Source organism: Notothenia rossii (genome assembly GCF_949606895.1).
Source record: "Notothenia rossii genome assembly, chromosome: 1".
NCBI classification, from domain to species: domain Eukaryota; kingdom Metazoa; phylum Chordata; class Actinopteri; order Perciformes; family Nototheniidae; genus Notothenia; species Notothenia rossii.
In genome coordinates, this window is record NC_136912.1 from 84,461,467 (window position 1) to 84,476,770 (window position 15,304).

The window sequence follows — 15,304 nt, forward strand, 5'->3', positions numbered from 1 at the left end:
CCTGAATATGAAGAATTGTGACTGTTGCTAATAGAAGTTACACTCGTCAAGAAATAACCTTTTTTTTTAAATAAGTATTTTTTAAGAGGTGGAAAGTGCTGTTATGAATACATTATGTGATGAATGCTATGTTTAGACATTGAGGAAATGAAAACAGATGCAGTTCATGGCCAATTCTGTTGTTGGTGCTCTCCAGGCAGCTGTCTGTCATGGCTCTTTTGTTTCTCTTAGGTTTATCATACTTAATCCCAAGAAATATGACCCTCAAGGCTGGGGTGCGTGAAACTGCCAAGGCCTGGGAATTCATATTACGCCAGGAAGAGTCTGAAAACAGCAGAGAGAGATCCAGGAAGCGTGGCCTTGCTAAAGGCAGAAGAAGAGTCAGAGATAAAAACAGAAGGAAATGTTCCTCTTCACACAGGTGGGCCTCAGTGATTTGAAGTCATAAATATTCATGAAAAAATTACCCTAGGTCTTTTTATTTAAATAATGTCATTATCAAGTCTGTTTCCCTTTCTATATAATTGTAATCAAGCTCAAGACAGTGCATCCTCTTCCCTCACATTTCCCTCTATCCACTCTTCTTGGGGGCCTCTGTAGTGGATGAATGCAAGTGTCTGCCTAACAGCTGTGACCTTCTGGATTTGGCAACATATAGTATATTGGTTCCTGTTCAAATATCTAGTCTGTTATGGGCTACTTTAATATGTGTGCATTTGCTGCCAGCCTATCATTGTCTCTCACACAAGTACATGTATGAACAGCAAGATTTGCTGAGTAGATTGATTGATTGAAAACTTCAAAGTAAAGACAAAAACAGAACAAAGAGCATTGAGGAGGAAACAAAACGTCTGTTTGCCAGGTGAGACAGGAGATGTGTGTGTATGGTGTTGGCAGTGTTGGCTGATATTTCAGCATGACTCTATACTGGTATGTAAGGGAACTTTTCTGTAGGAGCCTGCTCAAGTGGCAGAGAACCAAGGCTCTGCCGACAGGATGGGAAACAAATGGATTGGGAAATGTTTGACTTGTACTTATTTCATAGTTCCAAGGTAACCTTTAACTTAGTCTGCATCAGTATGTAGCAAATGTTAGTTCGTTTTGTGTGACACTGTAAAGTAACAGTATGTTCCAAGTGTTGATTTTTGCTGAGGTGGGTGTAGTCTGTGAGTGGTTTCTTTCTCCACTGAAAATGCACACCTATAGTGAAGAAATGCACACTAGTGAAAAAGAGCTCAAGACTATTGTGACGGAAATCAAGACTGTTGCAAGGCCAGGAGAAAATATTATTATTATTTAATTATTATTAAATTATTAGTTTTTTTCTGCTTCACTGAGACGGGTCAGGGTGGAGTGTAGATAAAGGAATAACTTGTTGTATTTGCAAGCTTCTGCCAGGAAATAATTTTGGTCATGCTCCTCTGCATTAAACTTGAGTCCTTCCTCCCTGTGGCTCACGGATGATCAAATCCAATCTGATATCCACTACTATCCACTACTACCTTACAGTGTGACAACTACAGTTCTTCCGAATGTGAACTCAAACACTCATTCACTCTCTCACTCACTCACACACATGCCAAAATGCATGCACAAACCAAATCTTGCCCCACATTTTCTCTGTACACTCAATGTTGGCCATTTGCCAGACATCTTGTTGCGCCATCTTGTTGCGCCTAGGTTCCCCTAGACCTGGGCGTAACACATCTATTTAATTATTATCAAGTCAGGCAGCTGTCAACTCTGATACATACAGGCACATCAATGCTCTTTCTCACATACTATTCAGCTTACCTAAGGCTAAAACTGCACAAAAGGATGAGTGAAATTGTGCTGGGACAGTGCATTATTCTAAAACATGAACATGTTAGCTATCAGTTCACTTTTGCCACTGCCCTCAATCAAAAATAATTAGACTACCTTTTGCCCAAATAAAACAACAAATGACTGCAGCTGAATCTTTACCAATTTCTCAGTAACTGTTGGTGGTTGCAAAAGCTGTAAGGCTGTTGATAAAACTGAATTCCTGTGTCAGCTATACTATTACTGAACTTGCAAGGAAATAAGTGCAAAATACAAAAAATGACAAACTCAAGTATCTCTGACTCCATTGTGTCAGTTGAATTATCCTCAGACAATGTTCTGCTTTTCAGCACTTCTCCTAAAGAGGTGAGCTTTTTCCCCTAGTATTTAAATGACTAGTTCAGGTTTGTACATAAAGCTCAGAACAGTCTTGTGGGTCAATTGAGGGAAGCGGGACAGGGGTACAGCTGCAAGGCTGTAGGCAAGCTGCAGAACACAGGAAGCCGGGATTCACATGTGTGGGACAGAGCACAGCGAATGCACAAGAGATTTGCTTATTCACACCAATAGATTTGTTCTAATGTCGCAACCACGAAGGACCAAGAGTCCAATGTGCTGCTCACACCTAATGTTGGGTGTCACACACACACGCTCACATGTACACGTTATGTGTTTTCTGTAACATTGATTTATGACTCTGTTCTGAGCTATTTTTAGACTGGAACCGGAGGGATTCTGTGTGTGTGTGTGTGTGTGTGTGTGTGTGTGTGTGTGTGTGTGTGTGTGTGTGTGTGTGTGTGTGTGTGTGTGTGTGTGTGTGTGTGTGTGTGTGTGTGTGTGTGTGTGTGTGTGTGTGTGTGTGTGTGTGTGTGTGTGTGTGTGTGTGTGTGTGTGTGTGTGTGTGTGTGTGTGTGTGTGTGTGAGAGAGAGAGAGAGAGAAACAGATGGAGACTTATGTAGCAAGCCATCCCTATTTTTCATTGCTGAGGTCATAGTGAGTGTTACATTGTGCATTCGGGGCGCTGACGCAGAATCTGTGCTTAGCCCACATGTGCTGTTCTGAGCCACACACAGGCAGAGTGTGGCAGGGTATCAGCTACTGGTTATCAGCTGTGGTTTTGACCGCATGCCCCGGATTTACAGCCACCACTAATAGATTCCATGAGCTTAACACTCTCATGCATTCATCCAGCGGTTTACATGCTGTGTGTTTCTGTCTCTTCCCCTGCCTACACCCTTTGGTCATTTGGTCAACACTGACTGCAATCACATGTCTGGATGATAAATGTGGCTCTCATCTGTCCAGCTGGCTCTTCCTCAGACTCTGTCATCATGTCTTTCATGTGCACATGTGCACACAAGACAATGGCAGCACGCAATACCGACGTTTTGTCTTGGTCCATTTTATGCACATGGCATCGCACACATGTTCAAAGAGACGTAAATCGAATTATTATACTCTTGGCTGTTTGATCACTGGTCTATTGAAAAGCTTGTATGCACTAGCCAGTAAGTTCATCTGATAATAACTGAGTGAAGTCCCAGTGTGATGAGGCAATTAAAATGATAATTGTATTCCAGCTTAAACTTGCCCGAAAAGATTATTAGAAAGTGTAAGAACACAGTGTTTAGCAGACTTTGAATATGGCAAAGGAACTGGTAATTGAAAAAAGATGTAATACAATTAATTGAAACCAAATTAGAGCATTACTAATTCATATCTGCAATAGCATTTTACATTTTACTGCCTGAAACTAATTTCCACCAGTTAACAGTAACAGTCCTATTCAGTGATTCCCTTCCTTAGCAAAAAAGTGGAGTTTCACAAGTCCAGCATGTAATTTCCAAAAAAAATCCTTAATACAACTTCAATGGTAGTCTGGGGATTTGGAGGAGCTGCCCTGACTCCCTTCCAAGTTTAACTTTAGATTCAGGAGGCATAGCAAGATCCAAAGGGATCTTTTCTTCTACCATAGGCTGAGAGGGATACAGTAAATTTTACTTGCTTTGTGCCTTAGTGCCACTTTTATCCTGGCTCCAGGGTCTGACTTGAGGCCTTATATATTGGATTCCACCTACATCTGTTTTTATTTTCCCTCTACGAAACATACTTAGCCCCTAATTTTACATATGTTTTGTCTTTCTGACTCAACTTCATGCATGAATCACATTTCTTTCCAGAGCCGATCTGAGGGCCTGTACCTAATCAATTTGAATGTTCCTTCTACAGTGCTTGCCTGTCCTTGGATTCAATGCTACATTCTGTCTATATTATTTAAACATACTGTACAGCAACAGCATTCTGTTCCTTGCCACTTACAGCGAACAACACTTGATCTCTTGTTTGATTTTTATGGGATAAAGCTCTCTTCCCAAGGGCGCTGCACACTGGTAATCTTTTACAAAACATGTTTGTTTCTCTCACACTCAGCGGCAGTTTCTGCTTATTTTCCTTTAAAGGCTTAAATTGACCTGAGCCCTCAATTTTGTTCCATTTTACACAACCCTCCTAGGGAAAAATTGGCTTAGTTTGTTTTTTGTGTCTGGAGCAAATTGATTGGCAATGGTGTTTTTACACAATCATGGTTCCATCAATAACCTGATTAAATGGTGGGTTTCTTTTGGCCAAATCAAACAATCCAGCATTGTTCTTCCCTACAAACCCAGGTGGCTAGCAGTCGCTGTCCAAAGAACTGAAAATAATCACAAGGGAAGTGCCAGAATGTTTTCTACAGTAAGTGGGATTGACTGTGCAGTTTCTTTTAGACACATAGCGCCATGGGATGTGTATAATGAATAAGGTCACATTAGTGGAATTTACATATTAATTGGCTCTAATACGTTAATATCAAGCATGATTATGACACATTAGACTAGTAGGTAGGAACAGGAGAGAGGAGAAGTAGTAAAGACACTAAAAAAAGGTTGAATTAAGTTATTGATTTTGATTGATGCTCATTGTTTATTTAATCTTGGAGAAGAAAAAGCTGGCTTAGTGTTGACATCAAAGTACTGCCACACTCTGGCACAGCTGTGTTGTTTTGGCGACTCTACAATCATTCTTGACTATAATGTAGCTGAAATAACAGCATCTCCCACTCCATGTGTCATTAGATGTTACGCTCTATCCCTCAACTCACAGCTGCTATTATTTCTTGTGGATATACTTGCATGTTAATTGTGCCAATCATAAATTGTGTTTCATATCCTCAGTGTGCCTCACTGAATCCTCTGGCTTTCTCAGTTAAACGACTGAAGGGAGAGAGTGGACAAAATTACATCTCGGCAGGCTCAGGCATTTTATGAAAATCTGTGATACTGCCGGCCCTGAAAGGCCTGGGCCCTATAGATGAATAAAATCATAAAATGTACAAACACATCCAGAGGCTCCCATAATATAATTTAGTCCTTCTAACACTGCCTCCTTGGGAACTGTTTCAATGTGCTTTTTTGGTGTTATGTGAGGTGGTTGTTTCTGTGTAAAACTAATGGCTCTGAGCAAGAACAAATGTGGGGCCTTGGGTCCTTATCCACGCTGCTAACAAAAGAGCTGTCTCCAAATATTGAATATATTTAGCTTTGTACTTGCTACAACTCCCCTTAAGGCGCGCTCTCTCTCTCTCTCTCTCTCTGTGTGTTGAGCAAGTGAATGGTAATAATGACTCCAGCCATGTGCGAGCTGTTTGCCTTAGCAGTGCAGTATCTGTATTTTTCCTAAGACTTTATTGAGCAAAAATATACTTTTACAGGGGAAGAGCGAAATGCCTTCAGCCAGCGTGATGGTTCTTAAAGGTCAGGGTGATTATTCTGAAGCTGCAAGCTGTGCCAAGCAGATTCGTGTTGAGGAGAGTGTGAGAGAGAAATTCAACTATTCTAAATGTATACACAGTACAAGTTCCCCTTTGGGATGTTATGGTTCTCTCATTAGTGAATAGATATTCACTGAAATGTCATTCAAACTCAGTCTGTGCCGTCACAGCTCCTATTCTATAATTGTAGATGTTCCTAATGCTATGACCTTCCAATCTGAATTAGCATCAGCGCCCTCAAAGATGTGTGCACCGTGGTGTAGTAGAAGCAGCATAGGAAAATCCAAACTGCTTCTTGCATTGGATAAAACAAAACCAAGAACATAACAATGGTGTTGCTTTTGAAAATGGAGGAAAATTATCTACTGGAAAAACAAGCACACTTGAAAACTTGTTCACTTGTTTCCTTTGTAGGGATTAAAGCTCTCCTCCCAAGGGGCACTACACACTGGTAATCTCTCACAAAGCAGTTTGTTTCTCACACCGTCAGCAGCAGTTTCTGCTTCTTTTCTTTTGTTGGTTTGAATTGACTCGAGCCCCCAATCTTGTTTGATTTCACACTCACCCTCCTAAGGAAATATTGCTTCTTAGTAGTCTCTTTGTTTATTCTAGAGCATACTGGAGGAATTGGTGTTTTAACACAATCATGGTTCCATCAACAGCCTGATGAAATGGACCTCCAAATGGCCGGTAAACAAACAGTAGTACTTCTTCTTTACAAACCCTGGGGTGCTTTGGTAATCGCATTGAACTGAAACAAATCGTATAGAGGGAAGACAAACAGCTTAATCTTGTTTTGGTGCAGATCTGTCACTGTCTTCCATTGACCCTGGATTAAGCTTGATTCAAATCTTGAATCTATATTATTGGCCATTTCAATGAACATAATACAAAAGATTTTTCATAGAAAGGATTGAATGTGTAGTTCCTTTTAGACACATTAAGGCCATAGGATGTGTCAGAAGGTCTTAGTCGAATCTACATATTAATTGTATTTAATATGTTAATATCAAGCATGAATATCAAAGCCCAACAATTAACATGCTTTTGAGGAAACAATTTGTGTAATATAAACCCCCTTATATAGAAGGCAGAGTCAAGCTGACAGGGATATCATCATTTAGTGTGTTTTTGTTGTATATACTAACTTAAGCATGATGAACGGAGAGTCTATAGTGGAAACATGTTATGGTGAATCTCATCTTGGGAGGACACAGTGTTGCAGCCAACCAGCGTCTGATGATTAGTACAGACGACCTCTGAAGGTTACACTGTAATGAATGCATCGTTTAAAGGAGGGAGCTACTGTTCAGGGACACTACAGTATACAAGTGGGGTTTTTTTCATGCCATTTCTCAATGCTAAAATGAATACAAATTAAGTAAGCTAATTGTTAAAACTATATTTATGTAATTATTTACAATGATGTGCACCTGAAAACGATTTACTAAGACATATGATGCTTGTGAAAATGACAACTGGCAACCATAGAATGTTGTCACATCTCTGAAAATTAAAACAGGGTGATTTCAATATTGAACAGGACTATAGCATTTAGCTGAAAGTTAAAACTATGTTTGCAGGTGTTTCTCTCAACAAACAACATTTGATTGATCTTCCTTTAAATGTGTTTGCATATGTGTTTTCAGAGGACAGGAAAGGTGTAAAGTAGTGACAGATCATTCATTCCTAGGACTGCAGGTCCTACAGGGAATAATATATTTTCTAAGGTTTCTGTTTGGCTTAGAGGATACTGCGGCATGCATGCTTGGCTTTAAGGGCATGCTGTGACACTAGTGTTTAGCTCTTTGTTACCTAAAGTCAAGGCCAGGGGAGAAGCTACAAAAGCTCAGGCAGGCAGACAGCAGGCACTGTGGTTAAGGTTTTAGTCCCTTGAGTTCTGAATCATATCTCTCCCGCTGGAGAAAAAGGAAAAAAGGCCAGCAAACGAATTTACTTTGGGCTTTGAGTTCATTTTCCCTTTGTATTGTTTCCCAATGAAAATGCCTCCAGTGTCATTAGAAGGAAATGTAAAACAGACAATTTGCATGTATGATGTCTTTCAGTGGAAAAGAGAGGAATGAGGAGGAGCGAAAGCACAGCTGCCACAGTTCTGAAAGGGTCAGTGAGAGGCCCAGAGAGAGCAGTCACAGAGACAACAGCAAAGGAAAGAAAAAATCATCACGCAGGTCTGACAGAGAAACAGACTCACATAGTCCTCATGAAAAAGCAATTACAAAAAGAATAGAGATATGATGATGATAATGTCATTGTCCTCCACAGCAGCAGAGGCAGCACGAGCAAGAGGGACGGTGGTGAGGACAGAGAAAGTCAGAGTAGACACAAAAATAGAAAAGGCCAACAAATAGGAAGGACAAGGAGATCAACATGATGTTCTCTGCTGGCCAAGAGAGGAAATTAAAATCTGAGTGGCTTTCAGTTTCTCAATCTATTTAATGAGAGGACCTGCCCTTTGGCATCTAACTGTATCTATAAGAAATGTTGCATTGTGTAACATTTTAAAAGGTGAAGATTTGTATGTATGTATTGTGTACAAAATGTTTACGTTACACCTGCTTTTAGTCGATTTTGTTGAGTTGAAGTAAGGATTTTAAGTATGTATAAGTATTTTCTCTCACAACTCTCGTTTTCAAATGACTTTATTGATCATTTAACCAAATGTACCATCAGATATACTACACAGGCCGAAGCATGACAGATAGAACCGCAGCAGATGGGCCTCAGACCATCCACTGATACACAGAAACCAAGTCAGTTTTTTTTCTTAAAAGTAAGAAAATGTTGTAAGGCCTCCATAATGTCACCTAATTAAATATTATTTTTTAACATGTTATGAACACATTGATCTTTTTATTTTCTTAATATACTCTTTTTATTTCCAGTGGTTGGATAATCAAGCCATAGCTTCTGAAATAATAGAAAAAACCTCAACACAGACTACTACTTGGCAACGTGTCATCAGGTCAACAGATGAAAATGACAACCACTGTCAGTACAAACAGAATGGAGCCGATATTAAAAGGCCATACCACAAACAAACAAAATAAACGTATTACAAGTGCTTGGATCAGTACTTTTTTTTTTAGACACCCAACATTTACATTAAAGAAATGTGAGTCCAACTTAACGCATACCTCTAATATATAACTACTGGAATTGGCAACGTGTTGTGTCTCCTCTCAATCCACCCACCAGACTCACTGTATGCTGTGCCAGAGACTTTTGCTCTAAACAGACAATACCAACATTAAAGTCTGAAGTGGCTCAGCTTTGGATCCTCCCTGTTCAGCATTTAGGGGGGAGGGGCAAGTTAACCTCTGGTAACAATCCAGTCTCATGTTTGTCCCTCTCCAAACTCCTGGAAAAAGTCTCAGCTGTCCATCAGAAGTGAGATATCCATACAGCTATAGCACTATTCTAAGCTTCTCCCACACAGCAAGCTTAGGGTGGTCAGAAAGTCCAAAGCTCTGAAGTCCAACATTCCTTGGTCCGTGCCACTGAAGATTTAGCACCGCTACAGCAGACTGCCCGGCCAGGAGACGATGGTCAGGGTGATCCTGCCCCGCAGCTCCTTTAAAAGGCGCACCAACGCTGTGTGGGTCATCCCCCATGTACTCGTCCCATTCACCTCCAGCAAGATGTCCCCACACCTACACACAGTGAGATGACCATACAAAAATTAGCTTGACTTATTATTATGTAAATTACCATAGGTTAAACCCAGACATTATAAATACAGCTGTGTTGGAGCTAGTCCAAAACAGATTTTTCTCGTTAGCAACAAAGAGTAATATACATAGACTGCCTACCTTATCCTGCCATCGTTGTAGGCTGGTGTCCCCTCCACGATGGAGCGGATAAAAAAGGATTGATTGCAGTTGACCTCCTCCTGACCTCCCACGATGCTGAAGCCCAGACTGCCCGAAGTGCTCCGCCGCAGCACAATGTCTTTGCAGCAGTAGAGATGCCTGCATGGGCCAAGAAAGAGATTAAACCCACTAATCTCTCAACTGCATCTTTAAATTGTATCTAGTGTATATCCATGCTGAGTGTGTGTGCTGGAGCTAGGTAGCTGAAACCGGCTCAGCTCAGAAGACAAAGGCTTCTTTTTTTAAGGTGTGACTTTTCCTTACAGAGAGAAGTGTAACAATGAGAATAGTTGAACTTTATATCTCATAAATATACCTCAAATGAAATTTACATTTAAATGTTTTTAGCTGCGCCAGAGAAATATACATTATTATTTCAGCAGCAGTTGTTTATCTCTGTCAGCATGCCACTGTCTTAAAGATTGAATTTCAAATATATTAAAATCTGAACGCCTTTGATTCTCAGAAGTTCTACTGATACAGCAGCAGTGAATATTTAAGCTGAAAAGTTAGGTTGAAAGTATAATGAGTTTTCTCTTCCCAGCTGGCTCTGTCAAAATGTCCGTTGGCACCAGCTGGCAGAGGTCAAAAGGACCAGTGTGGAGGGGGGGATATAATTATACTGGGCTCAGAAAAAAGGAGTGGAGAAAGTACAAAATGTAGATTTAGTGAGAACTGAGACATCACGAGGTGCTCACCTGGGTAGCTGCAGCCATGACACCCAGATTGGTGAGTAATCATCATTGGGCACGGGGCTCTTGGTGCTGTCTGTGGGTGAAGGTGTGAGACAGGGCGGCATGGCGTGGTCCTGCATGCTGTCTTCTGGAGGACGCATCTCCAAGACCTTGAGCACTACGGGGGAGGAGGTGTTCTTCAAGTTGGCCACGGCTTCGCCTCGCGTCACCCCCGTCAAGTCCACCCCGTTCACGTTTAACAAGATGTCACCTGCGGGGGAGAAAGTGGACAGCACAGCTCATCCACTGCCCAGGGTTGCTGCCCTGATAAATGCTTTTCAAAAGACCTCGCAGTGCGGGGACTCATCATCTGCCTTTTTAATATTCAACAACCTTCCTGCTGCAACACAAAGGGATAGAAGCCAACGCCACCTGTGCTTTAAAAAGCCTCCTAGCGATGAGAGAGGTAGAGAGAAAAACAGACGGCATAGTCCAACCAGCTAATGAGCAACCCAAAGGACACACTTGCGATGCGCGGATATGCTAATACAAATGAAATATCTATTTCAATACACAAAGGTATTTCATAACCACATAAACCGAGAAAGCAGCTGTTGCTGTGTTGTCCCATAAGGATAAAGTAATGTACACCTTGAACGGTGCACAGGTCAAACTGACTCAGATTTCTCTGTTTTTATGAAGGCTTTATGCTCACAGAGTTTTTCTCGTTGAGAGTTTCAGAAAAGGAATGAGTGTAATGACAGGCTAAATGTGTTTTAATTTGGATAGACTGGAATAAACAGTTAAAATCAGCTGAAATCTCTCACTCCCCTGCCTTCAACTGCAATATGGGATCTCAAGGCTACTGCTATTACATCCAGCTATTTTGGGGCCACTCTGTTTTGCTGTATTTCAAAGCTGACTGATTTCATATAATGATATGATGAAGCACTCCACAAATACTCCTCTGGAAAAAAATAAGTCCCGAGCCCTGCAATGCAAATGTTTGCTTGTGTAAGTTTGTAAGAGGCAATTTACGAGGTAGTGATCCACAGCAGCATCACTGAGGCTTTTGCTGGATGAATACACTTCATAATGAAACATGAATCTTAAGTGTTCATCAATCCCTCAGTTTGTTATATTCGAAGTATTCATCAGACAAAATCCATTATCGTCTGTCAGCCATAATGTGCGCTTAAGTAGAGGACAACCGCACAAAACTAAAAACAACATCCACTAATATAGTAATTATTTGCTCAAAAGCCCTGAACATTACAATCCTTTTAATCCTTGCAAATGAGTTATATTCAAATTATTATAACAGTGTGCAGGTAAGTAATGGAAGAGACTTCAAGGGGTTCATTAGAAGTTCATTTTACCTTTGCGGATGGAGCCCTCCTGTCCCACCACTCCATCAGAGTCCACATTCGTGACGTAAATGGGGAGGTCCCACCCTCGGCTGGACATGCCACCCGCCACCGTCATACCCAGGGAGTCATACGGCTCCTTGGTCAGTGTTACTGTCTTCTCATAGCATGCAGGCTTCTGACAAGAGTCCTTTAGATGGGAAAGGAAACACACAGAGAAAGGGTTTTGCATTAATAACTTGTCCTATTTTATGTTCCACTTCCATGGCACACCTGTCGCATTGGATCACCACATTTTTATAAAAACATTAACTCAGTCCAAACATGATATGCACTTCATTGTTCCATCAAGGGCACCTTCCATAGTCTACATAATGTAATTAGATTTCCAGGCAGCACATTTGCATATTAATAAAGGGCTATTTTCTCTGGGACTAGCGATAGCCCCTTAATGATAGGAGAATTCATATGAATACCAGCCATGCTATGGGAACAGGAGTCCTTTGACACAGACACAGTTGCTATGTAATTGATTACCTCATTAGCATAACTGGTAATGTATAATATATGGTGGTTATTAGGATCAGGCAGCTCAAGTGCCTCTTCATTTTGTGTTGATGTTCGATGTAGAGCTACTGATTTATTCATGGACGTCCTGATGTGCGTTTTGGTTTTGTGAACGAGGCTGTGTGGCGAGTTAGATTTTATTTACGACGAGTGTTTTTGAGTGTCACATGGGGGAGAGCGAGGGGGAGTAGAGACGTAGTAATGAATAAGGCATGGACACATTGAGGTTGATGGGATGTAGCTTGTGCAGCTTTGCTAATGTGCTGCATTCAGACATTTCTGCTGCGCCCACAGGAGGAGATCACCCGTAGTCACGTGTCTGACCCGGGGGCTCGACACTGCCGACCCAAACACAGTAAGCTGTATGCTGTGTACTACATGCTACTGCGATGGGACTATTTGTGCCAACAAGTTATGACCATAAAGACCAGAGTGTATCCAAAAAAAAAACGTTAAGTAAGCATATTTTCTCCAGAGGGGGTTTTTAACCTGGCATGCTTTCAACACAATGATTAGTATATAATGTATATAAATATGAAGATTGAGGCAGACTAAACATACAAAATGAAAATATTGGGAAAAAGCTAACCTAGCTCTGTTCTAACTAATATCACCTCTAAAGGCCAGTAACACATATTTCGTTTTTTTTGCGCTTTGTTTTTTGTCTGGGCACTGACTTTGTTATTTAGTGAACTTTAGATGTGCTGGTAGTCACCTTGGAGCATAGGAAAAAAAACTTGCTTTTCCCTCCTATCTCGATGTCAGGAGCAAAGCTGTGGCATCGTATTAAGGCAAGGCAAGTTTATTTATATAGTAGTTTTCCGCACGCGACAATGCAGAAAGTTCTGAGTCAGTATTCTAATCGGAGAATAGTCTCCTGGTGTAATTTTAAAATCAATCTGGGTGTCGTCTGCATAGATATGATAGCTTAGATCGTTGTTTTTAATAATTTGAGCCAGTGGTAGCATATAGATGTTAAAAAGCAAAGGTCCTAAGATGGAGCCTTGAGGAACCCTGCATGACATATTTGTCAAGGTTGATGTGTAGTTGCCTATTAAGACAACGTTTTTTCTGTCCTTTAAGTAGGAACTAAACCAATTTAGAGCTGTTGCTGAAACTTCCACCCAGTTTTCTAGATGGTCTAGCAATATGTTGTGGTCAACAGTATCAAACGCAGCGCTGAGATCTAATAATAGATCTCAGCATGATAGACATGAGTGATTTATCTAACTATTTTACAGGGTATTTGTCCCCAAAAAGTATGTTGTAGTAGGGGATACATTATCATGCATTTTGAAGGATAGTGATCTACAGAGGCAAATCTTTTTGTCTACTTTTAAAACAAATTTGAAATCACAAGTTTGTATCTAGTATATAGTATAAAATAGTGACTCTAAAAAAAAATATTAGCAGAAAATAGAGATATTAGCAAGTTCAGTAAGGAACTGGAAAAAGTGTTTTGGTGAAAGGAGGTGGAAGGCGCACTAAATCATGTGGGAGCTTTTCTGTGGGAAAAAAAGATGGCTGATATGGATGCAACAATTCTCTGAAAGGAAGGCTGCCGGCAGTACTTCTTGAATGACATGCTCAGCTTTGATGGGAGAATAATACCTCCATGGATCATTTGCACCTGAAAGGGAGTATTTATCATGGAAGGTCGAGACGGCGGAACAAAGCTCCTCTGTGTATTGCTACTGTTCTTGTTTCATGTGTATCTGTCTGTGCTGCTTACCAGAAGTGTTTGCTCTATATCCACAGGGGAATATGGTGGAGGGCCGTCCATGCCCCACGGAGCTTCTTGTAAGATATCTGGGGTAGGCAGGCAAATCTGACGAGACACGATGAAGTGGACAGCCTCCTCGCTTGCCTAGAGAACAAAAGGGAGGCAGCAGAGTTTAGACATTATTTCGAAATCATACTTAGGCTAAATAATATGTAATTGAGAAATAACATTTACATTGATCAATAACCATTTGGATTTAATTAGGAATTAGTTAGAGGCAAAATCACATTTCTTTTTTTTATTTGGATGAAAAGGCCATTTAAGGAGAACATTGCAGGAAACTATGGTCCCTGCTATCGAACAACAATCTGTGACACAAACTTGTACCGAAGTCCAGCAACACTTATTCACACATTCACATGAAAGTGGTCCAACAAACACACAGATGTCTGCTTTTCTGTCCCTGCTCTGAGATTTCCTCGGGTCTCTGCAGCACAGAGCTGCCTCCTGAATTAGCCAGTCCAGCCTATTATTGTCTTAACTGGAGTAATTTTATTTTTCCCTGCCAGTTGCTAATCTCTGACAGAGAGAGGCCACGTTGGCTCCACTGAGGCCAGTCAGACTGCTCAGACAGGAACTCCAGGGACCAGAGACCCTGCACGGTCAGCCACAAACACACTGCAATTAACCACGATTAACCACAAACACACCACCATTGACTGGCATCAACCAGGAACCAGAGACAGCCGCATGGCCCGGTCCATTAGGGAATCATCACAATTAAATACTATTAACTGCAGTGAGTGCAGACACAACAGCACAGCACCACACAATTAGCCTGAATCACCACAATTATCTTTAATACCTAAGGGATCCGGGGTAAGAACAGAACACTGTTGTTTAGGGTTTGCTACAACATGTGGACTCATTTGACTAATCAAAACGATAACCTTTACATACAACGGTAAATCCTGCTTTAATCGATTCATGTAAAGGAGGACCTGTTGACTGACCTGGATTAGCAAAGCAGCGTGTTCTGGGGCTCCGTAACGTAGATCGTGCCCATTGATGGCCAGCACGCGGTCACCAACGCACAACTGTCCATCACGTGCTGCCAGGCCGCCCTCCAGGAGGTGAAAGATGAAGACGCCATGCTCTTCCGGCCGCCTCACTAGCTTAATGCCCAGCTGCTCATCTGGAACGGATTTATTCAGGACCACATGGATGCTATCATCCCTCAAGGGATGGTGGGGTAGACCGTGAGATAGGTGGCCCACGGCGACATCATGCCCGTGGCCGTGTGGGTGGCTGTGCGAATGTGAGCGGTAGTGATGGCGCTGTTCTCTGAGCACTGTAAGCCGGAGGAGCTGGCAGGGCTGTTTAAGTGTTGCCACGGCATAGCAGTGGGATACATTGCTGATGTCAATGCCGTTGACCTGTTGGGGCAAGAGAGATGCAGGTTACAAATTGA

At 41.4% G+C, this 15,304-nt stretch overlaps 2 protein-coding genes across 7 annotated transcripts in view; one reads left to right on the plus strand and one right to left on the minus strand.

Annotated features, from left to right (window-relative positions):
- The window catches only part of fip1l1a (FIP1 like 1a), a 37,100-nt gene that overhangs the window by 17,462 nt on the left and 4,334 nt on the right, over nt 1-15,304 (plus strand). For all 3 annotated transcript variants that reach the window (XM_079693139.1, XM_079693141.1, XM_079693140.1), the window contains one exon: nt 232-421. In XM_079693139.1, the coding sequence (XP_079549265.1) occupies nt 232-421 (190 nt within the window). The remainder of the gene's footprint in view (nt 1-231; nt 422-15,304) is intronic.
- Nucleotides 8,257-15,304, minus strand: part of lnx1 (ligand of numb-protein X 1) — a 33,568-nt gene continuing 26,520 nt past the window's right edge. For all 4 annotated transcript variants that reach the window (XM_079692461.1, XM_079692462.1, XM_079692463.1 and 1 more), the window contains 6 exons: nt 14,847-15,269; nt 13,843-13,977; nt 11,556-11,733; nt 10,201-10,447; nt 9,443-9,601; nt 8,257-9,283 (listed from right to left, as the gene is read on the minus strand). In XM_079692461.1, the coding sequence (XP_079548587.1) occupies nt 9,148-9,283; nt 9,443-9,601; nt 10,201-10,447; nt 11,556-11,733; nt 13,843-13,977; nt 14,847-15,269 (1,278 nt within the window). In that variant the 3' untranslated portion in view covers nt 8,257-9,147. The remainder of the gene's footprint in view (nt 9,284-9,442; nt 9,602-10,200; nt 10,448-11,555; nt 11,734-13,842; nt 13,978-14,846; nt 15,270-15,304) is intronic.